Genomic DNA, 26,181 nt, shown 5'->3' with positions numbered 1-26,181 from the left:
TAGTGGTGGTTGGCAAACTCGATACCCCCCCCCCCCTTTTAAATTTCAATAAAACCCTCCCATTGCCAAAAGCTACAAACCAACATTAAACACAACTGTTTGAAACCCAACATGAAAGAAAACATAATTAACAGTCTAATATTAGGTGCAGCACCACAAAGCCTCCTGGGATGTCAGTGCCGTCCGATGCTAAAGTATCTATCTATCTATCTATCTATCTATCTATCTATCTATCTATCTATCTATCTATCTATCTATCTATCTATCTATCTATCTATCTATCTATCTATCTGTCTAATCCTGCCAACTACGCTATCTATCTATCTATCTATCTATCTAATCCTGCCAACTACGCTATCTATCTATCTATCTATCTATCTATCTATCTATCTATCTATCTATCTATCTATCTATCTATCTACCTATCTATCTATCTATCTATCTATCTATCTAATCCTGCCAACTACGCTATCTATCTATCTATCTATCTATCTATCTATCTATCTATCTATCTATCTATCTATCTATCTATCTATCTATCTATCTATCTATCTATCTAATCCTGCCAACTATGCTATCTATCTATCTATCTATCTATCTATCTATCTATCTATCTATCTATCTAATCCTGCCAACTACGCTATCTATCTATCTATCTATCTATCTATCTATCTATCTATCTATCTATCTATCTATCTATCTATCTATCTAGCTATCTATCTATCTATCTATCTATCTATCTATCTATCTATCTATCTATCTATCTATCTATCTAATCCTGCCAACTACGCTATCTATCTATCTATCTATCTATCTATCTATCTATCTATCTATCTATCTATCTATCTATCTATCTATCTATCTATCTATCTATCTATCTATCTATCTATCTAGTATATGCCTACTGACATTAAAGATAACAGATTCCTGACAGTGTGTGTTTGATATATAAAGGTTAGGAGGTCAAATGCTGGGTCAGGTCGTCAATAATTATTCAGTTACTGTAACTCACATCCTGCTTTTACTCGGCTCTGGTTTCTATTTACTGGTTTTTATTCCGCATTGTCTATTCCCACTGTACACGCGTAAAAGAAAACGTGAACAGGTAAAATAAAAAGAAGCTGAAATAAAGTAATAAACGATGATTAAATAAGCATGATTTCTTTTTTTTTTTAAGGTACGCTTTTTAAAAGTGCGGAGCAGCCTATCAGTCTCCCTGTCTGCCTTCGGCGGTCTGCGCTGTGCTCACGACCCTCACAGCTGAAGACATCAGACAGGCGGAGTGACGCCGACGTCCTCCTCGGACCCCATAGTCCGGACACTTCTGATCTTGCCGCTTTAGAAGATGTAATGAATTAAGCGTTATGCAAATGCTTGAACTTATGAACTTACTGGCTTTTTCATGTGTTTATTTGTTATTTGTTGATTCATGTGTTGGTTTTTAATTCTTACAGAATCGCGGTCATGCTGTACATTCCTCCTTGTAATAATAAAATCCCTTTTTCCATTCAGCTCCTGCACCGTTTCATTGAAGTGTCGAACATCTGAAGTAGACTGGCTGATCCCACCGTTAAGTACCGTAGCTAAACCTCGATAACACATCGCCCACCCCCTCCACCACACTCCGCCCCCCTTTCTCGTTCCGACTTGTCGCAGTTCCTCCAAAGCCCAGGAGCTCAGCCCGCTCTGCTTTTATTGCGCCCTTCTACTTCACAGTTTTAATTCCTCGCCTGCGACGGACCCTGAGAGCAGATCATAAAGAACAGCCTCCGGAGCAACGGAGGATTCAGTGAGACCGCCGGACATGAGGAGATCCGAAGTGACAACGCGCGGCTATCGTTCGTGCACTTGACGTGTCGCTACGGAGAAAGTTCTGCAAATCTGACCGGAGCTGTCACCACGGAGAGTGTTTTGTCCGTTATGTTTTATTGCATCCCCTGACTTTATTTCTATACGTCTTTATTGAACACAATTCAAACTCTCTCAGCATTAAACAAGACACATTTTTATTTCGCAAAATAAGATCTCATTGGTTTCCAGAGTGAGCGAATTTTACATTTTTATTCGGTGAAGTCAAAACACAAAAGGATTGACAGCGAGGATCAAGACAAGCACAGCTGCGCCCCGTGGACACCTGGGGGAGTCTCGTCATTCAAAAGTCAAAAAACGGGACGGGTTCAAGCGTGCAAAGGCATGGGACAAAATGATTATTTTACACTCTCTTTGATCATATAAAGGACCTCATGAAATAATTGAATTACAAATTTTACTAAACTATCGGGGAAAAGAAAGCGGTGACAAAAATGAAATTGTTGGAGTTTTTCAACCACACGACACCTTACGACAACATTTCGTTTGATTTCAACTTAACGGGCGAAGTGGTACCCAGCGAGAGGGACACTGGCGACTTCGTCCTGAGATGCGTTATCTGCTTCATGTACGTTTTCATCATTACGGTTGGATTGCTGGGGAATATCACCTTGGTAAAAATCTTCATTACTAATAGCGCCATGAGGAGCGTGCCTAACATTTTCATATCCAGCCTCGCGGCGGCTGATATTCTGCTACTGGTGACTTGCGTTCCCCTGGATGCCTACAGATACAACTTTGAGGACTGGATCTTCGGCGCCGTGGCGTGCAAGCTCATCCCGGTCATTCAGCTCACTTCGGTGGGGGTCTCGGTGTTCACGCTGACGGCTCTGAGTGCCGACAGGTAAGAAGGTGAGCGCAACGCGTCAAGCGCAACGCAACGCACCGAAGCACGGGTCTTCTCGAGCCGTATTTAGGCTTTCTTTCCACGCCGCTTAAAATGTGGGCGTTAGGCTAATAAGACACACTGACTTAGATGGTGTGCGCGGGGCTTTGCGTCCGATGATGCAGGATTGGCTCCGGGTTCGACATAAGAGTGGATGGATTGCAAAACAGGAGGCTGCAGGTTCGGTTGTCGTTCCGTGGCACCTAGGCTGGTGGATGCCACTCGTAAAGAAAAATGAGAACTGTGGATGAAAGGCACTATAATTAAGAAAGGGTTGGCTTTGGTCTTTGCTTTCTAGGAATTCGTATCTCCATCCATTCATCCATCCATTTTCCAACCCGCTGAATCCGAACACAGGGTCACGGGGGTCTGCCGGAGCCAATCCCAGCCAACACAGGGCACAAGGCAGGAACCAATCCCGGGCAGGGTGCCAACCCACCGCAGGGAATTCGGATCTCCACATTATTATTATTATTATTATTATTATTATTATTATTATTATTATTATTATTATTATTATTAGTAGTAGTAGTAGTAGTAGTAGTAGTAGTAGTATTAATAAACTAGAATAGATCCTATATATGTGTTTCTAAAAGTCGATTACTGATACTACGAGACTTTAAAATCTTTTATTTAATCTAAACTTCCAAAACTTCAATCCCAAATAGGGGCTAACTACAAAGACCTTCACCTTCACACAGGCTTTGTGGTACGTAGGATGAAGTTTTCCAATTGGTGTTTTTGTCAATCACGGGGCGCGACACTTCTCTAATTGGGTCGTGCTGAGTCGGGGGTTACAACTGAAGTGAATGAGAAAAGGTCGCCAGCGGTTTGTGGAAAGCCCCGCGATGAGTCGCCGCTTGCGTGGCTGAAACAAACTCAACCAAAAAAAAGAAACATTTCCATTATCAGCGAGCAACTTTGCAGCGGCCGATCATCAAGCCGTTCCCCTAAACTTCACCAATTGGTCCCCTTTGAATATCGCCGCCGATCGTCGTCTGCGGGAGGGACCCCCTTGGAAAATCGCCACTGATTGTCGTCGTTTGGTTCTCCCTGTGGGAATCACGTTACGGGTCGCGAACGCAAGTAATAATCCAAATTGGGTCGCGGAAAAGAAAAGAATTAAGAATCACTGCCCTGTAGCAAGTCGTTAAAGTTCGTATTCTATCATCCATCTTCCAGACTCGCTTATCAGACGGGTCGTGCGGTGGCTGTTCCCAACAAGCTTAGGGAGCAAGGCAGAAAAAATGAGTGGACTGGGTGTCAGTCCATCACAGGGCGAATAAACACACACACACACACACACACACACACACACACACACACACACACACACATACGCACATAACGCCAATCCACCTAACCTGCATGTTTTTGGACTGTGGGATGAAACTGGAAGACCTAAATGAAACCCACACAGATACAGGGAGAACATGCAAAGTCCATGCAGGGAGCAGCCAGGTCGTGAATCCAAGTGTCCTTAATGCAAAGGCAGCTGCGTAAAAACAAACACCCCCCATCTTTTGTCTCTCGCTCACACACACATCAGGGACCAGTTTAGCAACGCTAATCCGCCTAACCTGCATGTCTTTGGACTGTGGGAGGAAACTGAAGGTCGTAAACGGACCCACATGAACACAGGGAGAACATGTACAACACATGCAGAGATGTCCTTAATGTGAGGCTGTGGCATGAAAACACACATACTCTCTCTCTCACTCTCTTTCTCTTTCCTTCTCTCACTCTCTCTCTCTCTCCCTCTCCCTCTCTCTCTCTCTCTCTCCCTCTTCTTTCATTCTTTCTCTCACTCTCACTCTCCCTCTCTATCTTTCTTTCTTTCTCTCTCTCTTTCTCTGTCTCTCTCCGTCTTTCTTTCTCTTTCTTTCTCTTTCACTCTCCCTCTTCTTTCTTTCTTTCTTTCTTTCTTTCTTTCTTTCTTTCTTTCTTTCTTTCTCTCTCTCACACTCTCCCTCTTTCTTTCTTTCTTTCTTTCTTTCTTTCTTTCTTTCTTTCTCCCTCTTTCTTTCTATTTCTTTGTCTCCCACTCTCTTTCTTTCTTTCTTTCTTTCTTTCTTTCTTTCTTTCTTTCTTTCTTTCTTTCTTTCTTTCTTTCTTTCTTTCTCTCTTTCTCCCTCTTTCTTTCTATTTCTTTGTCTCTCACTCTCACTCTTTCTTTCTTTCTTTCTTTCTTTCTTTCTTTCTTTCTTTCTTTCTCTCCCTCTCTCTTTCTTTCTTTCTTTCTTTCTCCGTCTCTTTTTCTCTCTTTCTCCCTCTTTCTTTCTATTTCTTGTCTCTCACTCTTTCTTTCTTTCTCTTTCTTTCTTTCTCTTTTTCTTTCTTTCTTTCTTTCTTTCTTTCTTTCTTTCTTTCTTTCTTTCTTTCTTTCTTTCTCTCCCTCTCTCTCTTTCTTTCTTTCTCTCTTTCTCCATCTCTTTCTCTCTTTCTCCCTCTTTCTTTCTATTTCTTGTCTCTCACTCTTTCTTTCTTTCTTTCTTTCTTTCTTTCTTTCTTTCTTTCTTTCTTTCTTTCTTTCTTTCTTTCTCTCCCTCTCTCTCTTTCTTTCTTTCTCTCTTTCTCCGTCTCTCTTTCTCTCTTTCTCCCTCTTTCTTTCTGTTTCTTGTCTCTCACTCTTTCTTTCTTTCTTTCTTTCTTTCTTTCTTTCTTTCTTTCTTTCTTTCTTTCTTTCTTTCTTTCTATTTCTTGTCTCTCACTCTCACTTTCTTTCTTTCTTTCTTTCTTTCTTTCTTTCTTTCTTTCTTTCTTTCTTTCTTTCTTTCTCTCTCTCTATCTGTCTCTCTCACACACACACACACACACACACACACACTAACACTCTTAAAAAATAAGAGGTGCCAGAGTGATTTTCCAGAGTGATGCCAAAGGGGAACCATTTCTGGTTCCGAAAAGAGCCATTCACATGAAAGTTCCAGAAAGAACCATAAGCGCTCCATAAACAATCATGAATAGAAGATAACAGGTTTATGCATTATCAACATCAATACCAATACCAACCGATTTTAAAAGGACTCTAACTGCATATATAACAGGCTAAATTCAGATTTTCTTGTTCTGATGTATCCCAGGTAAGCATACAGAAAAATAGTATATTCTGTCCATATGTTAGTAAACTCAAAGAACCAATTTCAAGTGCAAATAACTCTTAACAGAATCAAGTGGTTCTTAAAGGTTCAACGGGCAACCACACAGCCCAGTGACGCGCCATTTTAGACCCATTATGTTTAAGAATGTAGGGTTAAGTTATTGATAAGTCATTAAAACTCGTATTCAACATCCATCCATCTTCCAAGCTGAATTTATTCAGAGCCTAGGGGGGCGTATAACGAGACTTTAAGACCTTCAGTTTGCATTTGATTTCTAAAAAATCCACAACAAACTAAGGGCTACCAACATTGCACATATACTGCCACGTAAGAAGACCTTAACTCAAGCCTTCTGTTGTATTTATTCAGTTATCAATGCACCATAGAAGGTCTTTGAAGCTCGCATTCTACAGTAACATCCATCCATCTTCCAAACTGACTTACCCAGAGGAGGGAAGCACGGGCTGCCAGTCTATCGCAGGGTGAGTTTAGCATCGCCAGTCCACCAGACCAGCGTGTGTTTGGACTGCGGGAGAATGAAAACCACGTGGGCAGGCAGACTCAAAGCACGGCGCGCTTGGCACGCAAACCCCGGGCTCCTTATAGCGAGGGAGCAGATAATAATAATTCATTACATTTATATAGCGCTTTTCTCGGTACTCAAAGTGCTATCCACACAGCAGATGACTGTACGGTTCATATTGCATGTCTTTCGACTGTAGAAATAAACCGGTGCATTGCGCAGTTGTAAGGCAGTCATGTTTGTGGGTGAGAAGAGAGCATAGTCAGGTTACACGGTGAGGGAGCGGTAGGACTACAGCCTTCCGTGTATCTTCCCGTCTACAACTGTTATTCATCGATGGCTAATGGAGATCAGTCACGTTCAGCGTCTAAAACCCAGTTCGGACGGCATCATTTGTATAACATGCAGGAGAAGGGATAAAGAAATGAATACCGGAGAACATGTCATTTTAAAACTCTATTCGCACGAATTGATGTGGGGATAGTTGCAGAGCTTGAGGTGGGCCGGTACTCAGTTCCCCGTATTCATGCGTACCCTCGTGTAACCTTGGGTGCCGTCAGTTCGGACCACATTAGCAACCCTTACTCGTAACAACAGTATATCCGCACGCGCCTCTAAGGGGGACTCTCCCTCGAACACACCCACCCGCTTTCAATATAAATCATGTATATCAGCGCGCCTTCCGGCCTCCGATGGGATATGACAAACACCGCCGTACACCCAGTGCCCATGCCCCCCGTTATTGACTCCGTAAAACGTGAAGTACGCCAGCAGTTCTTTTTTTCCAGTTTAGGCACTGGATTCCAGAGGCAAAGCTGGTCAAGCCATTAGGTGACATAGACGGTCACCTGGGGCGCTGTTTGTGATAGTTTAAGGGGCAGACTTAACAGGCAATGAGGGAGTATATTGGTAAATTGGTAAATTTAATAATAATTACTGGGCGCCGTTATCTACTGGAGACACGTTTACCAAAGTACTAGTTGTGCTAAGTCGGGTTGAGATCTAAGGAATCAAATCACGTTTGCAGCACACCATGCAATGTGAATGTTACTGTATATGCCATTTGGTATGGGATTTGTAGAAGAAGTGTTAATATTTGTAATATACCATCTGTTGGAATGATAAATGCAATAGATATGTCTCTGTTAAATGCCATTTGGTATGGGATTTGTAAAAGCAGTGTTAATGTTTGCGATGCACCATCTGTTGGAATGATAATTGCAATGCATATGTTTCTGTTATGTGCCATTTGGTGGGATTTGTAAATTCAGTGTGAATATTTGCAATGTGCTATGTGTTGGAATGATAAATGCAATGCATATTTCTCTAATTTATATGCCATTTGGTAGGGGAAAGCAATGTTAATGTTTGTGATGGACCATCTGTTGGAAAGATAAATGCAATGAATATGTTTGTGTGAAATTCCATTTGGTATTCGTAAAAGCAGTGTTAATTGTTGTGATGCGCAATCTGTCGGAATGATAAATGCAATGCATATATCTCTGTTATATGACATTTGGTATAGGATTTGTAAAAGCAGTGCTAATGTTTGTGATGCACCATCTGTTGGAATGATACATGCAATGCATCTCTCCCTGCAATGCATATCTCTCTGGTATATGTCATTTCGTTAAGACATTGCTAATATTTGTGAAGCACCATCTGGTTGAGTGATAAATTAAATGCTTTTTTCTCTGTTCTATGCCATTTCGAATGGGATTTGTTAAAGTCTGTTAATGTTTGCAATGCACCATCTGTTGGAATGTCAGAAACATAGCAACTGGATGGACACACAGACAATTATCACTTTAAGGTGAAAAAGTGAATCAACGGAAGCGTGCTTCATAAAATCCGATGTACACAGAGGTGCGCCGTAATGAAGGGGGGCACATTCCGGACACCAAGGGGCACAAACAGGTCCTCTAATTAGTCTAACAATACTGCCTACACCGAGGGGTGGCATCCGTCCATCCCACCTAGAGGTTCAAATGGGCTTCGACCAGAACTGACCACATGGAAGACCTGTAAAATTTTAATCTCTTTCGACTCACTGAAATGACAGAATTTTACTAACTGACAAGGTTAAACTGCGATTTTTTGTTTATGGACTCTTTTTCTTTTTTTTTTTGGAAGATGAAACCCTCCGTAATCTTTTCCGAGACTTAAACGCACAGTCCGTCAGAACTTCCTGACATGAGCAGCGATTCGAGCGAAACAAATGTCCTTACCGCATCTCTTGGTGTAAAAATAAACTCGTCCGAGCAGGACTTTACTCGAAGTCGCACTGCCAGCCGCAACAGAACCCATAACTATGTGGACTGTAACCAACACCTTTAAACTGCACCCCACGTTGGCACCGAAGCTGCCAGCCATCCTGCTGCAACGGATGTTCGCTCCGTTAAATGCATTTACTGAATCATTTTCTGCCCATAAACCTTAAAATCAGTTGAATGGGCAAACTGCTTTCCGCAACGTACTGTAAGCGCCTGCTCATTCATGAAAAGAAAAAAAATCTATACCCAGCAAACAATCACACAGTGCTCCCCTGTGGTGTGGGTAGACCAAGGGCAGCGTGGGCTTAGGAAAATCTAATCAAATACCACACTGATCCAACGTGAGGGCTGCTGCAAGGGGCAACTTAGCAAAGTTCACCTATGGCCCCATCTGGGTTAATCGTGGGTAGCCCAGGTCAGTAAGCACCCATAGCCCAAATCTACCCCAGTGAAGAACTGGTAATTCTGGCCGTTGTTGTCACTACCGTATAGTTTCTCAATTTTTCATGTCGTCGCTGAGTAAGTAACGCAGTGAAATTGTATTTTCAGTGAGGTTTAGATTTTGATTGATTTTTTTATATCGGCTAACATTTCAGAATTTTTATATAGTATTGGTAATGTTTTTGTGATGAGGGTTGTAACAATGCAAAAAAAAAAAAAAAAAAAAGCAAAGGCATTTTGTAAATGAGTAAATAGTTTAAAGCCACATTAGTATTGTATTGTTTTAATGAATAAATTGTAAATCTTTATAATTACACATATTTTAATTGATTAAAAATAAACAACATAATCACTAGGATAAGTTTAAAAGAGGAAACAGTAGGGGGTGACACCGTGGTAGTGCTGCTGCCTCACAGTAAGGAGATCAGGGTTTACATTTCGAGTCATCCCTCCACGGCGCTTGCATGTTTTCCCCGTGTTCATATTGGAGTCATCACACAGTGGAAAATCATGAAGGCTAGGTGGACAGGCGGTGCTGTGAGTGTGTTCAGCATGTGCTGGCCTTTTGTCCTTTCCGGAGATTGTTCCTGCTTGTATCCATTGTTTGCAGGCTAAGCAAGAATAGAAAAAGGGATGGACGGACTAGTTAGGTATGGACTTCTTCAACTTCATGACCAAATTTGGGTTCCCTGTCTGTTTGGCCACACTGGGCAGGTGTTTTGTGGCCAATGTTTTCCCTTATGTGCAAATCCCAATTAGCTGCCCACATGCAGTAGTGCCAGTATGTTTGCCATCCTGTCAATCATGGAGAATCCACTGCATCCACTGAACAGGATCATCTCCAGACAGAGGAGCAGCTTCAGCGACAGACTGCTGTCACCATCCTGCTCCACTGACAGACTGAGGAGATCGTTCCTCCCCCACACTATTCCCCCACTCCCCCACACCCGGGGGTAAACGTTAACATTATACAAAGTTACTGTCAGTTATGTGTTTTTATCACACTGTAATTATATATATATATATATATATATATAATATATATATATATATATATATATATATACATCCATTTTCCAACCCGCTGAATCTGAACACAGGGTCACGGGGGTCTGCTGGAGCCAATCCCAGCCAACACAGGGCACAAGGCAGGAACCAATCCCGGGCAGGGTGCCAACCCACCGCAGGACACACACAAACACACCCACACACCAAGCACACACTAGGGCCAATTTAGAATCGCCAATCCACCTAACCATCATGTCTTTGGACTGTGGGAGGAAATCGGGGTGCCCGGAGAAAACCCACGCAGACACGGGGAGAACATGCAAACTCCACACCGGGAGGACCCGGGAAGCGAACCCAGGTCCCCAGTTCTCCCAACTGCAAGGCAGCAGCGCTACCCACTGCGCCACCGTGCCGCCTATATATATATATATATATATATTATAATATATATATATATATATATATATATATATATATATATATATATATATATATATATATATATATATTTTTTTTTTTCGAAGTCTGTGTCACAATCTGATTGTATGGGTGGGTTACCTACCAGTAACGCTTGTGGTTGGCCAGCCGATCTGCTAGACATCCGCCACGGGTGCCCTCAGTTTGTGAGGAGCAGATCATAGAATGGTTGAAAATAGTTTACTGTCAAATAAATGCAAAGAGTACACGACACGTGTTTCGCCCTCATTCTGGCTCATCAGGTGTACACACTCCACTGCACTCCCTCTCGGGAATCGAACCTCGGACGTCAGAGGTGATGCCCCTAACGTTGCGCCACGGCGTGTTGTTCATTTATTTGACAGCATGTAGATCGGGGTATATTACATTCACGGGCATATATAATATATATATATATATATAATACTATATATATATATATATATATATATATATATATATAATCAGTTTGCTGCTGCTGGAGTATGTGAATTTCCCCTTGGGATTAATAAAGTATTGCGGTCGGCTGGCACCCTGCCCAGGGTTTGTTTCCCGCCTTGCGCCTTGTGTTGGCTGGGATTGGCTCCAGCAGACCCCCGTGACCCTGTAGTTGGGATATAGCGGGTTGGAAAATGGATGGATGAATTAATAAAGTATCTATCTATCTATCTATCTATCTATCTATCTATCTATCTATCTATCTATCTATCTATCTATCTATCTATCTATCATTATTTTATGTTTTTATTTATAAGGTTGATAATGGCTCTTGATATTCTGTAACGGTCTGCTACTTTAAGTCGTGTTATTCTTGCATAAACGAACATTTGCACTACGATTGCTGGAATGCAAACGCAAACCCTGCATCTTTTGGATTTCCGCTAACCTCATGCTTATTTCAGAGACACGAATCACATTGAAAACATCTCCGGTCTTTAAAATATCGCTTTGTGGCAGCCACGCCGGGTGATTTCCGCGTATTTTTAATCCCTCGAATTCCATGCGCACTCATTACTGCGCTGTGCGCTGCAGACGCCACACACTGATGAAGCTCTTCCGCTGTATAACAGTAGTAGTCTTGTCGCCTCTTTTTCACTTGACTGCATGAAGGTGCTTTCGAGTAGTGACAATATGAACGAAACCTGATTTGTTTTTTTTTCTCAGATCAAAAGTCCATTGTTTTAACTGTTACACATATCTGTTCGTAATGCGTATTGTGGAATGCTTCCTCAATATGAACTAACATGTCCAAGTCAACGTGCGCATTGAGAGGACGCACTATCCGCGCGCCATCACTTTAGTGCTGTGATGGTACGACGTTTGATCGTCCATTTCACGGGGCACCGCTCTTTGTTTCTGGACACAATCGTGTGTGTTTTGATCGACCCGATCGCTTGTAAATTTATCTTTTTTTTAACATGGTCAGCTGTAATCCGATTCAGAGTTATTATTATTAATATAATGCTAATACTACTACTACTGCTAACAAAAACAACAGAAACAACAACAATAATAATAATACTTCTTTACATATGTTAGCACTTTTCTCACTACTTTTTCAAAGCGCTTCAATGAGAGGGGCGACATTTCAACCACCACTAACGTGCAGCACCTGGATGAAGCGATGGCAGCCGTTGTTACGCCAGTAGGTGGTGAAGTCATGAAGGAGATAGCCAATCAGAGACAGGGGGTGATCAGGGGGTCAGAATGGACAAGACCGTGGTGGTCAATTTATCCAGGACATCAGGATGCCTTCTACTGTTTTAATGAAGGATACCCAGGGATCTTAAGGCTACATGTTAATCCTCAACTCGCGAGATTCCCAAATTACCGACAGCGGACGCTCATCGTGACTGTCACACGTAACGGTCCTTTAATGGTACTTTATGATTTTTTACTGGGTTGTGTGGTTCCTCGTAGAGCCATTGCTTGACAAAGGTCTATTTCATTCTGGTAAAGGTTCTTTGCATGTGAAATTGGTTCCTTGTACTTTGCAAAGCTTTTTAATATGTAGAAAAAAAAGAGAAATCTTATTAATGTAGAATATCATATTAAGAAAAATTGCACTTAGCCTGTGTTACTGTATGCAGCAGAAGTGCTTTTCAAGTCATGAGCCTTTGGTATTTCACAGGTCTGTTACTATCAAGTCATGATTATTTACTATACCGAGCCTGTTGGATCTAAATAAATAACAGTTCTTTCTAGAACTTTCACTTTTGGGTACCGCTCTTATGAACCACTATGGCACCTTTATTTTTAAGAGTGCACAGCATTTCATGTAGTTAGATCACATTCGTACCTCAAGTGTATCGCTCCGGTCCCCTCTGCGGTATCTCACCGAGACCACCCTATCTAAAGAGTCTCGTTATGCCGGTTTTTGGTCCACACCAGAGCGCGATTGGTGTGTTCACATCTTACTGAAACAAACTGAACTTAATGGAGAAATCGAACCACAGTTAGAAAAAAAAAGGGTGGATTTTTAAACCAAAGTTCTCTGTAGCAAAATAAACTCCCTGAAGCAGACTGGCCTGAGAAGCCGCAGGTAATCCAAGGCAAACACAGTCCCAGTACAGAAATGAAAATCCAGTAATCATAAAAGGTACCAAGCACAGCAAAACACAAGGAAACTGTGAACCACAGTTAAGAAAAAGAAAGTCCAGACGAGTGGGGGCGCAGTGTGTGCCTCACACTAAGGGTTTACACCCCCTGTGTGAAGTTTGCATGTTCTTCCCATTTCTTTAATGGGTGTCCTCCTAAAGACCTGCAGGTCAGGTGGATTGGCGACACTAAGATTGTGTGTGTGTTTGCCCTGCGATGAACTGCATGGCGTCCTGTCCAGGGTTTATTCTGCCCTGTGCCCTGGGTGAAGCTCCGGCACCCTGTACAGATCTAAGTAGTGTAAGGGACGGCCGTGACCCCCAAGAAATAGAAGGAATGGGGAATGCAGTTTCTTTAGGGCACTGCCTTCCTCAGAACAGTAAATGTAGCTTGTCCCTCGGTTGCAACAGTACCCAGAATTACCACAGGGCATCTTGGGGACTTGGAGTTCTTTAACTCAGCCCTGTTAGGGTGCTGTTGGTTACCACCAGAGTAGACTGCTGCAAGAACTGAGTAAGCCCTCAGGCATGGGGTTTTCACCTCAAACAAGGAATGCTGATGGACCACTATGTTGTGGGAAGACTGGAAGCCTTTCCCGGGTAGATAAATAAAAGATAAAATAAAATGCCCGCCTCACATACTGTAGATGAGCTGTGTCGGGAGGAGTAGGAATGGGAGAAGAAAGGTGACCCAAGAAAGAAAAAGGGAAAAGAGTTTTATTTGGTGCTCTACTTGTGCTTTAGTGTGTATGCTTGCTGTTGTGACGGTGGGAAATGCATACTGTGAAGAGTTTCCCACGAATAAAGACTCTTTGCCTTTTAATTTGTGTCCTGAGCCTGTTTGTGTTGGGGGTTTTGGGGACGCTGGGCGCGCCCCCTGGTGTCCACAGCGGGTTAGAAAATGACTGGCTGAGTGCAGTCCAGGACGAAGTGGGTGGTGAAAAACGCCTTAGGTGTTAAGTCTGAGCGAGGGGAGCACTGTCAGCCAACGGGATAACAGTCAGGGTTCACTAACACCGTCCTTTTCAATCATCTCTCTTGTGCTGCTTTAGTATGCCATCATCATTCGTCTTATTTGCTCTTTTGGTCAATTTCTTCATCAGAGACCCCCCACCGCCATCATTTCTCTCTCTCTGTCCGCTTCATCACTTTGCTCTTCTTCACTTGCAGTGCTGACCAGCTGGAGTTGTCGGTTGGCTTGAAGCAAATAAGCTGAGATGAGCAGAATCAGAGTTGCTGTTTTGGTGCTGCCGTGTGCGTACCCGGGATGGCATGTTGGGGGAATAGTCTTGTGTGATGACGTGATGCGTTTATTAAATGACAAAATGCAATCTTGTAATATATTTATATAAAGGGCCTTCAGAAAGAGTTTTGCTAGGTGTACCTAATAAACTGGGCCAACTCGGCTTATATTTTATTTTTGTTGCCTTTTCTTCTGTTTGTAATGCTTGTTTGGAACCGTGGGCTGTGATTTTTTTTTCTTATTATTGATCATAATACAAATTTAATCTCAATACAATTGGCTGAATTACCAGTAGGTGTCACACTTCTCTCATCAGCGTACATTTCAATATGGCCAACTGAGTGGGTGTCATTACACTGCCATGCAGGCCAAATTACAGAAGTCAAGACTTCGAAGAGTTTAGATTATTTGTGTAAATTAATATAAGATTAGATACACTTTATTAATCCTTAAAGCAGAAATGTCTACCAGAGCAAGACAAAAAAAAAAAAACGTAAAATACACGAAATTGACTCAAAGTACAGTATAAGACTATAGAATTAATACGAATAATACAATCAATATTATGCTAAAAAAATGACTGGAGTAAATTCATGTTTGTACTGTTCCCCTATGGCTTCTAGATGGACTGAGGGACAGAACATCAGGAGGAATTGTTGAACGGGCCTAATGGCCTCCGGCAGAGAAGATCCCCCAGAGGTGCTTCTTATTGCACCCTGGCAGGTACGAGCCTGTTGACGAAAATTACTCCAAGAAAACACCCAATGGGCCGAATTGTTCAAGATGGGCATCCAGTTTTACCACCTATCTTCATTCCAACAACCGCCTCCAACTGTCGAGGGTTAGCCGGCTTTTCTGATAGGTTGTTCAGGCATTTTGCATCACCTAAACTCAAGGTTGCTTCTTCAGGAGACTACAGCGTAGACACCACACTGGCTACTATGGTCTGGGTAAAATTTTTCCAAAAGTTTTGCTGCACAAAACAAAAGTCCTGAGTTCGTCCACTCTGGCCCTTCTTATACAGCACCATTGTGTTGTCAGACCAGTCTGATTTGCTGCTAATATGGACCCCCCACGTAACTGGCTTTTTGGCACGTCGGAAGTCCACCACCAACTCTGCACCATTTTCCATGTACGCCTGTGGAATGGTCACTGGTCCTCAGAGACTCTTTGGCATGACAGAAGTCCACCACTAACTTGTCTTGATGATGTTGATCTGCATGTGGTCCTCCCTGCACTCACAAGACAAAATCTTTCCAACAACCTCCTATACTTCAACTCGTCTCCATTATCAAAAAACATGGAGGAGTCATCTGAGAACATCTGTAGATGACAGGAGCTGGTATTATAATGGAGGGCTTGGTAGGCTTGTTCAGACAGAGAGTAAAATATGGATAAAGCAACATACGGGGAAATTCTGGAGAAAGTCTATTTCAAGTCCATTAGGTAGAGGGTGAACGGGATGGAAGAAGGCATACCATAATCTCGTACACACAGTCCCTGAGCTTCACAAGCTGTCCGACTGTTGGTCAGGTACTCCATGATCCAAGAGACTGTGAGATACTCAAGATTCATAGCCCTTAGCTTGTTCCCTAGACGTGGGGCAGGATGGTGTTACCGACACTGGAGAAATCAAAGAACATGATCCTGCTTGTGGTGCCAGCTTTGTCCAGGTGTGAGTAGGTTCTGTGGAGCATATAACTCAGAGCATCCTCCACACATATATGAGCATGGAAGGCAAACTGCAGAGGGTCAAGATGCCGTGTAACCAGTGGTCAGAGCTGTTTCATGACCAGCCTCTCAAATGTCTTCATCATGTATGAAGTGAGATCCACTAGTCTAAAGTCCTTGATGGTGCTGCAGTGCCCCTTCTTTGTCACTGGGACAACACAAGGTGCTTTCCTCAGTAGGGGAGCAGTCTGTAAACTCAGGGAAAGGGAGAACGGGCATTGAAAGATCCCAAAGAGCTGGTTGGCACATGTTTTCAGCACCCTGGGTCTGATTCCGTCAGGCCCTACAGCCTTGTTCATGCCTGAGTTACATCAGCTCTCTCCTCACACCGGTCATCAGATGGTGTGTAACTGGAACAGTCTGGGATTTGGTAGGTGGGTGGAGACCACTGGTGTGAAGTCCTTAGGGGTGCTTTGAATGGCACCTTCAACCCAGGACAATCTGGGGACGATGGTAGGTGGGGTGGCGGAGTACCACGTGGTGTAAAGTTCCTTGGGGGTGCATGAGGTGGAACCTTCTTAGACACTGAGACCACACAGAATGTTTTCCACAGCAGTGGGAACCTTCTGTAAACTCAATAAAAAAGGAAAGCAAGCACTGAAGGACCCGGAAAGAGCTGGTTGGCACATGTTTCCAGCATCCTGGGGCTGAATTCCATCAGGGCACCACAGCTTTGTTTCATGTTGAGTTTTGTGAGCTCTTTCTTCACCTGGATAGAAGAAGGTCCTGTAACCAGAACAGTCTGTGCCGAGGGTAGGTGGGTGGAGACCACTGGGGTAAAGTCCCTGGGGGCGCTTGAGTGCCACCTTCAACCAGGACATTCTGGTGCCATGGTAGATTGGGTGGAGTCCACTGAGTGCGAAGTCCTTAGGGGTGCTTGAGTGGTGCACCGTCAACCAGCGACTAGCTGGGACATGGTAATGGGTGGAGACAACTGGTGTGAAGTCCTTAGGGGGTGCTTGAGAGTGGCACCTTCAAACCATATCAATATGGGACAGGGATGGTAGGTGGGCGAGACCACTTGTGGTAATTTCCTTGGGGGTGCATGAGTGGCACCTTCTTTAGCACTGAGACCACACAGGATGTTTTCCACAGCAGAAGGAACCTTCTGTAAACTCAATAAAAAAAGGAAAGCAGGCACTGAAGGATTGTTGCATGTTGGCACATGTTTTCCACACCCTGGGGGCTGATTCCATCAGGGCACCACAGAGTTTTGTTGGGCTCTCTCTTCACCTAGTCAGCAGATGGTCTGTAACCAGGACAGTATGGGGGACGTGGTAGGTGGAGACCACTGGTGTAGTGTCATCAGAATGGAGATCACAGGGCGCTAGAAAGGTTGTGAAGGGCGGAAGTGGAAAAAGGATGCCCGAGACCTCCCCAGCTGTTACACCAGAGGTTTGTGGCGTTGGAGAGGACTGGAGTGACAGTAATGAGTCAGACGTGTTTAAGAAGTGGTTCAGTTCATTCACTCCTGTCCTTGGTTGCCTTCTTCTGCAGATTGTTAGAGCCTTGATAGTCCTCACTTGTTCCGATTACGTTCTTTAGGCTGGTCTGCGGTAGCTGGTGCGCCAGTTTGTGCCAGCACAGTCAAGGCTTGGTGCCACCATGAAGGCAACTTGAGTATTTGCCCTAGGGCACAGATTATAAGGGTGGTGGGAACCAGCCACATGGGTTGAGCTACCGATGCAGTCTTGTGTTGGCAACACTAATAAGTTTGGGCCCTAGGAGCACAAAATAACTTAGCACTGGCAGTAGTGAACTTTCCAGTTCCAAAGCTGTTGCCTACCTGACTACGTTCCACCACAAAACCTACCAACCCTAAACGTATGAATTGTACAAACTACACCCTCCTTAAATTTCCTTTAGAAGACATCTCCTTAATTTTTCATTTCCCCTTGACATAAATAATTGAACACCCATCTCATCCGTCTGTTGATATAGGTAATGAATTAATAAATGTTGGGTGTCAAGTCATTAACATGCCCATTTCCGTGCGTAAGATACAGTCAGAACAGCATATATTTGCATTAGAATTATTCAAATTTCTGTTCATTCAGCTTCTGTAGAACTTGTTGATTTCTGTTTGGAGGATCAGGGGGTCAAAGCTTTTCCCAGCAGCGACATCCTAAAATATTTAAAGAGGGAAAAAGTAGTAACGGCCCTTAAGTGCTTAATAAATTCAAGGTGCTATAACACAACTAAATTATTAAATGAAGTTTTTCAAGAATGCCAGCTCTGGAGATGACCCTGTCTATTGAGGAGACATAAGGGGGTGGGGGGGGGGGTCAACATTTCTAGCAAGCCAACATGGTATTATTTATCACTTCACGAAGAAGGGTTGCAGCCACAGCGGGAGGTCAGGCTAAACAGAGACAGCGTGGAAATGATTTGCAGACACCAGACAATGCTTTGGAGTGGAAGTGCTCATCACGCCAGGCCAAGCAGACCCCATTAGGAAAGTGCACCCCCCCCTCCACCCTCTCCTTATTCGTCTGACAAAATGTCGACCGCCTTAAATCTCAGCGTCATTCCCTTTGGACGTCATTCTGACCTAAATTAACGTTGCACGTAGCAGCTGGAGACGGTTACCCTCAGGACTCAATCTAAACTCTTATTGACCACCGTGTCAGCATTCAGCATTAATGCAGCTATTACAGAATTCAACAGCTTTCACATTAGGTAAGAGGGCAAAGAGGTCTGTCCTCCACGTCTGTATGGGTTGGAGGGTATTGTGGTGGGGAATTGAATTCTCCTGCTATATCCCCCCCCCCCCCCCCCCCCCCCCCCCCCCCCCGCCCCCCCCCCCCCCCCCCCCCCCCCCCCCCCCCCCCCCCCCCCCCCCCCCCCCCCCCCCCCCCCCCCCCCCCCCCCCCCCCCCCCCCCCCCCCCCCCCCCCCCCCCCCCCCCCCCCCCACCATCACCACATCCAACTCTTTAAATGATGTGAGCACACTTTTCATGGTAGCAGGAAGGACCTTCATACTAAGCATTCAACGCTGTGATTCTGAAGATAGACGTGGTTTTAAAAAAGATTATTTCTTAAATAAACTGCTCAAAAAAATTAAAACACATCAGATCTCAAAGGGAAATACAAATCCTGCTGGATATCTCTACTGATATGGACTGATATGGTAATGTGTTAGGAATGGAAGGATGCCACCTCGTATGATGGAAATAAAAATGATCAACCTACAGTTGGCTGAATTCAAAGACACCCCGAAAATCAAAGGGATAAAATGATGCGGCAGGCAGGCAGGCAGGCAGGCAGATGAGTCCATTTGGCCAAAATTTCATTGCAGCAACTCCAAATCGTACTCAGTAGTTTGTATGGCCCTCACGTGCTTGTATGCTTGCCTGACAACGTCCTAATGAGACAATGACGGATGGTGTCCTGGGGGATCTCCTCCCAAATCTGGACCAGGGCATCACTGAGCTCCTGGACTGTCTGAGGTTGCAACCTGGCGGCGTCCGATGGACCAAAACATAATGTCCCAGTGGTGGTCTATTGGATTGGGGTCAGGCGAGTGAGCGTGGGGGCCAGTCAATGGTATCAGTTCCTTCATACTCTCGCCACATCAGGCCGAGCATTGTTGTGCACCAGGAGGAACCCAGGAGCCACTGCACCAACACAGGGTCTGACAATGGCACCGAATGACAGTCAGGGTGTTGTTGTCTGGCATGTAGAGGTCTGTGCGTCCCTCCATGGATTTGCAACCCAAGATATACCATCACTGACCCACCACCAAAGCGGTCATGCTGAACAATGTTATAGGCAGCATAATGTTCTCCACAGCTTCTCCAGACCCTTTCACATCTGTCACATGTGCTCAGGGTGAACCTGTTCTCATCTGTGAAAAGCACAGGATGCCAATTGAGCTCACACGGTGCCCACTAGAAGACATTGTCAGGCCTTCAGGCCACCCTCATGAAGTCTGTTTCTGTATTGTTTGGTCAGAGACATTCACACCTGTGGCCTGCCTACCTGCTGGAGGTCATTTTGTAGGCTCTGCCAGTGCTCATCCCTGTTCCTCCTTGCCCAAAGGAGCAGATACCGGTGGGTCCTGCTGATGGGTTAAGGACCTTCTATGGCCCTGTCCAGCTCTCCTAGAGTAACTGCCTGGCTGTCTCCTGGAATCTCCTCCATTACCTTGACTCTGTGTTGGGAGACACAGCAAACCTTCTGGCAATGGCACGAATTGATATGCCATCCTGGAAAAGTTGGACTACCTATGCCACCTTTGTAGGGTCCGTGCTACCAGTAGTGACACTGACCGTAGCCAAATGCAAAACGAGTGACAAAACAGATGAGGAGGGAAAAATGTCAGTGGTCTCCAGCTGTTAAACCATTCATTCCTGTTTTGGGGGTCATCTCATTGTTGCCCCTCGAGTGCCCCTGTTGTTAATTTCATTAACCCCAAAGCAGCTGAAACTGATGAACAAGCGTCTCTGCTACTTCACTGACAGATCAATAGCCCAGAAGTGTCACTGACTTGATGCTGTACTCGGATTTAAAAAGGGGTCCTTTCATTTTTTTGAGCAGTTTGTATATATGTGTCTGTGGTGGCACATCAAAAATGAATTCCGGACAAGTCAGTCGCCTTTGGATTTTGGGTGGCATGGTGGCGCAGTAAGGAGGCCCGAGTTCACATCCCAGGTCCTCCCTGCGTGGAGTTTTCATGTTCCCCTCCGTGTCTTAATGGGTGGGCTCTGGTTACCTCCCACCATCCAAAGACATGTAGGTTAGATGAATCTGCGATCCTAAATCATCTTGAGTGTCTGTGTTTGTGCCCCTGTGATGGACTGGCACCCTGTCCTGCCTTGCACCCTATACCATCTGGGATAGGCTCCAGCAGACCCCTGCAGTTCAGGACAAAGCAGGTCAGAAAACGACTGGCTGATGACTCTTTGATTTTAATCGAAATCTGCCGCTTATTTAATTATATTCCTTTGCAGCCCCCATTTATTATTTTTAACCAAGGTTTCACTTCAAGACTGCGAATTGTATAAATAGAACTCATTTTACTCTACAATTATACAAACACCTACTTATCACATTAAATCAAAATGTCATGAGGCACTAATTATCAATGAATGTAAGCCTAAGCATTATGGGTTAAATATAAAAATGCTTAATTTTATAGCCAGCTAAATGAACAGTCAAAGTGCAGCAATCGGGAGACGCAAATTAACGTCTCCTGCCTGCATGTGAGCAGTTTGCCAATGACCTTGCGGTTGATGTTTTTGTAAATTAAATGTGAGCATTAGCCTCATGTGCTAAATCCTGGCCATGTTTATTTAGTTTATACAGTGGATTCAGAAACTATTCTGCACAACTTTATTGTGTTTATACTGTAGATTTTCATTTTAAATAGCTGGCCCCAGCCCTAATTATGCAAGGACTTTATTTGGGAACTGCAAAGGCATTTAGAGAAGCATGCAGGGAGAGCGAATTGTATTGTTTTGTTTTTTATTGTTTTAAAGCTAATCATAATGGATAGTGTATTTTTTTCATGTCCGATGTGAAGCCTGTATAGAAGTACGTACGTATCGTATGTGGATTACGTGCACCGGTCTCATGCCTTCAATGGATATAGCGTGCGTGTGTGTGTACGTGTTAAGGAAATGTGCCATACCTCAGGTGGCATTTGTAATGTGCAGGCAGTGGACAACATTTATAAAAAAATTTCACCTTTCTCAGCTATTATACATTATATATATCATATTATACATAATATATATATATATATAGCTGTATACCTGCATTGTTATCACTCTTTAATTTAATATTTTCTTTATCAGTATGCTGCTGCTGGAGTATGTGAAATTCCCTTTGGGATTAATAAAGTATCTATCTATCTATCTATCTATCTATCTATCTATCTATCTATCTATCTATCTATCTATCTATCTATCTATCTATCTATCTATCTTTGACATCTGTGGCAGAGTGACGGGCGCTGAGCAGACTCCTGTCAATCATGGAGAATCCACTGCATCCACTGAACAGGATCATCTCCAGACAGAGGAGCAGCTTCAGCGACAGACTGCTGTCACCGTCCTGCTCCACTGACAGACTGAGGAGATCGTTCCTCCATCACACCATGCAACTCTTCAATTCCACCCGGGGTGGGGGGTGGGGGGTGGGGTTAAACGTTAAAATTATACAAAGTTATTGTCTGTCAGTATACCTGCATTGTTATCACTCTTTAATTTAATATTGTTCATTATTGGTATGCTGCTGCTGGAATATGGGAATTTCCCCTTGGGATTAATAAAGTATCTATCTATCTATCTATCTATCTATCTATCTATCTATCTATCTATCTATCTATCTATCTATCTATCTATCTATCTATCTATCTATCTATCTATCTATCTATAATATAGAGTACATCTCCATTCCATCCATCTATTTATTTAGCGCCTGTTATATCTGTCTATCTGTCTGTCTGTATGTATGGTGACAAACAGCCACACTCATTACTCAAGAAAATGCTTTTTCTTTACTCTTTTGTTAATTTTGGTGGTGTTGTACTTTCAAGTAAAACAATCACTACAAACGGCAATATTCAAATTAAGCTCTTTTTTTTATTATTATCGGGACTCATACACCAGGCAACATCGGATAGTGGTGGTTGGCAAACTCGATACCTCCCCCTATCTATCAAGTTCATTACTATTGTTATTATTATTATTATTATTGGTATTTGGTACACTTTATTTCCAGTCAGTTGGGATGATGCCAGTCTCCTCCAAACTGACTGGAAAACAGGACTTGTCGTCCTTATCTGGAAAGGGAAGGGTGATCGCCTGGACTGCAGCAACTACAGCGAGGTAACACTGCTGTTGGTAAGGTCCTTCCTAGGGTCGTCCCCAATAGATAGATAGATAGATAGATAGATAGATAGATAGATAGATAGATAGATAGATAGATAGATAGATAGATAGATAGATAGATAGATAGATAGATAGATAGATAGATAGATAGATAGATAGATAGATAGATAGATCTTTATTGTCATTGTCACTTTTACAAAGGAACAACGAAATTGAAGGTGCAATCGACTCAGTGTGAGGAATAAGAGTTAAAAAGACAAAAAGACAAGGAGAGAAAATAATAACAAACTGAATAGTAATAAATATACAAATTGCACTTGTTGACTTAAGGTCTATATTGCACATTGGTAGAATAATTATGGAGCAGTTTTATTCTGAGTTCAGGGCCATGATTGCTTTTGGATAAAAGCTGTTTTTAAGGCGGTTTCTCTTGGTTTTCATAGCTCTGTATCTCTTGCCCGATGGCAAAAGCTGGAAGAGGCAATGACCAGGATGTGATGAGTCCTGTGAAATGTCAATTGCTTTTTTGCGGCATTGGGATGTGTAGATTTGTTCCAGAGTGAGGAGGGTACAACCAATTGTTCTCTCCGCTGTCCTGACGACCCTGTGGAGCACTTTCTTTTCTGAGGAAGTGCAGCTGCCGTACCACACACACAGTCCATACGTGAGCACACTCTCGATGGAACAGTGATAAAAAGCAAGGAGCAGATTTTTTGGGAGATGGTTCTTTCTGAGAATTCTCAGAAAATACAGTCTCTGCTGCGCCTTCTTTAGCAGCTCCTTGGTGTTGGCGCTCCAGGTCAGGTCATCCTCCAGCTCCATACCCAGAAACCTGAACACCGGGACCCTCTCCACACAGGCCCCGCCAATGATGAGTGGCTGGATGTCAGTTTTGTTTTTCCTAAAGTCAATAACAAGCTCCTTTGTTTTTTTGGTGTTGAGGAGCAGGTTATTGACTCTGCACCATTCTGACAGCTGCTCCACCTCGTCCCTGTATGCCAGCTCACCCTCCTTGCCCGAGATGAGTCCAACCACCGTCGTGTCATCCGCGAACTTTATAATCTTGTTGCTATGGTGAGTGGGTACACAGTCATATGTGTAGAGAGTGTAGAGGAGCGGGCTGAGCACACAACCCTGCGGCGTCTCGGTGTTGAGGCTGAGAGCAGTGGATGTGTGGAGACCCAGCCTGACCCTCTGGGAGCGACCAGACAGGAAGCCCAGTATCCAACTGCAGGTGAGTGATGGAAGTCCCAGATCTGCCAGTTTGGACACCAGTCGTTGTGGGAGGATGGTGTTAAACGCCGAGCTGAAGTCTACAAAGAGCAGTCTGGCGTAACTCCCCTGCTGCTCCAGGTGGGTCAGGGCAGCATGAAGGGCTGTGGCCACAGCATCCTCCGTGGATCTCTTTGCTTTGTAAGCAAATTGAAATGGGTCCAGGTCTGCTGACAGGCAGGCGATGATATGACTCCGCACCAGTTTCTCAAAGCACTTCATGATGACCGATGTGAGTGCCACTGGGCGGAAATCATTCAGACTGTTCATGTTGGATTTTTTCGGCAGCGGAACAATGATTGAGGACTTGAGGCAGGATAGGGACAGTGGTCTGGGACAGGGACTGGTTGAAAATCCTGGTGAAGATTCCGGCCAGTTGATCTGCACAGTCTTTCAGCACCCGTCCAGCCACACCGTCGGGTCCTGCAGCCTTCCTCGGGTTCACCTTCCTCATCACCCGCCTCACCTCACACTTCCACTGTGAGTATGTTGCTGTTGTGAACAGGCTGTTGTGATGGAGCTGCTGTTGGTGTCGCCTCAAAGCGGGCAAAGAAGATGTTCAGCTCCTCTGCCAGAGAAGCGTCTCCCTCAGCGGCCAAGGAGTTGCTGGATTTGTAGCTGGTGATGTGCTGGACACCCTGCCACACCTGCCTGGTGTTGTTACTCCTCAGATGGTCTTCTATCCTCCTTCTGTATGCTGCCTTGGCCTCTCGGATGCCTCTCTTTAGGTTCGCTCTGGCTACACTGTAAAGAGCCCCATCCCCAGACCTGAAAGCAGTATTCCTAGCTTTCAGCAGACTCTGGACATCCCTCGTCATCCAGGGCTTCCTGTTAGGATAAATCCTTATGCGTCTGTCCCTGGTGACGTTGTCCCGTGCAGAACCTGATGTAATCCAGGACTGCTGTAGTGTGGTTCTCCAAGTCTTGGTGATAGAAAACCTCCCAATCGGTTCTCTGGAAGCAGTCCTGCAACTGTTGGGAGGCCTCCTCAGGCCATATGGTAACAGCCCTAAGGATCCATGATCACCTGCTCACCTACCAGTCTGGTTTTATGCCTAAGAAGTCTACCATCGACCGCATCCTGGCACTGAGGGTTCTCATGGAGCACAAACACAAATATCAGCAGAGTTTCTTTGCAGCCTTTGTCGATTTTCGTAAAGTGTTTGACTCGTTGTTGATTGAGCTGCCCTGTGGGACATCCTGAGGGTTTGAGGGATCCCCTCGAGGTTGCTGGATATCATGGCCGGCCTGTACACTGGTACTGTGAGTGCTGTGCAGGGTGGAGGCAGGACCTCTGCGTTTTTTCCCAGTTGATTCTGTGGTTCATCAGCGGTGTGTTCTGCTCCTACTCTGTTCAATGCTTGTATGGACTGGGTGTTGGGCACGGTCGGGGGTCCGGCGGCTGTGGGGCATCTGTTGGCGAAGAGAGATTCACTGATCTTGATTTTGCTGATGATGTGGTGATCTTCATGGTGTCAATGGAGGCTCTAGAGAGACTGAGTGAGGAGTCTGAGGGTCTGGGCTTGTGAGGGTCCTGATAAAAACCAACATGCAGGCCTTTAATGACCTCTTGGACTGGCCATCAGCAGTGTGTCTGTCTGCGGAGAGAGTGTCGACCTCGTCGAGAGGTTTACTTACCTCGGCTGTGACATTCATGTCTCTGGTGACTCTTCCTATGAAGACAGTAGGCGGATTGGGAGAGCATGGGGGGTCATGAGGTCGCTGGAAAGGGGTGTGTGGCGCTCCCGATACCCATGCAAGTCTTGAAAGTTCTGGTGCTTCCTGTTTGTGAGACATGGATGCTATCCAGTGATCTGAGATGAAGACTGGACTCCTTCAGTACTGTGTCTCTTCGGAGAATCCTGGGATACTGCTCGTTTGACTTTGTGTTGCTCACGACGTCCTGAATTAGGCACAGAGCCGGACTTGAGTCCAATTATGAGA

At 44.3% G+C, this 26,181-nt stretch overlaps 1 protein-coding gene across 1 annotated transcript in view; it reads left to right on the top strand.

Moving 5' to 3' along the window:
• The first annotated feature begins 1,998 nt into the window (after positions 1-1,998).
• nmbr (neuromedin B receptor) overlaps positions 1,999-26,181 on the top strand; it is a 56,836-nt gene continuing 32,653 nt past the window's right edge. The window contains exon 1 of the mRNA XM_051919530.1: positions 1,999-2,713. Within this exon, the coding sequence (XP_051775490.1) occupies positions 2,304-2,713 (410 nt within the window). The 5' untranslated portion in view covers positions 1,999-2,303. The remainder of the gene's footprint in view (positions 2,714-26,181) is intronic.

Source organism: Erpetoichthys calabaricus, chromosome 15 (genome assembly GCF_900747795.2).
Source record: "Erpetoichthys calabaricus chromosome 15, fErpCal1.3, whole genome shotgun sequence".
Lineage (NCBI taxonomy): Eukaryota > Metazoa > Chordata > Cladistia > Polypteriformes > Polypteridae > Erpetoichthys > Erpetoichthys calabaricus.
The sequence above is the reverse complement of the archived record's forward strand: the minus strand, read 5'-3'. Positions and strand labels throughout refer to the sequence as shown.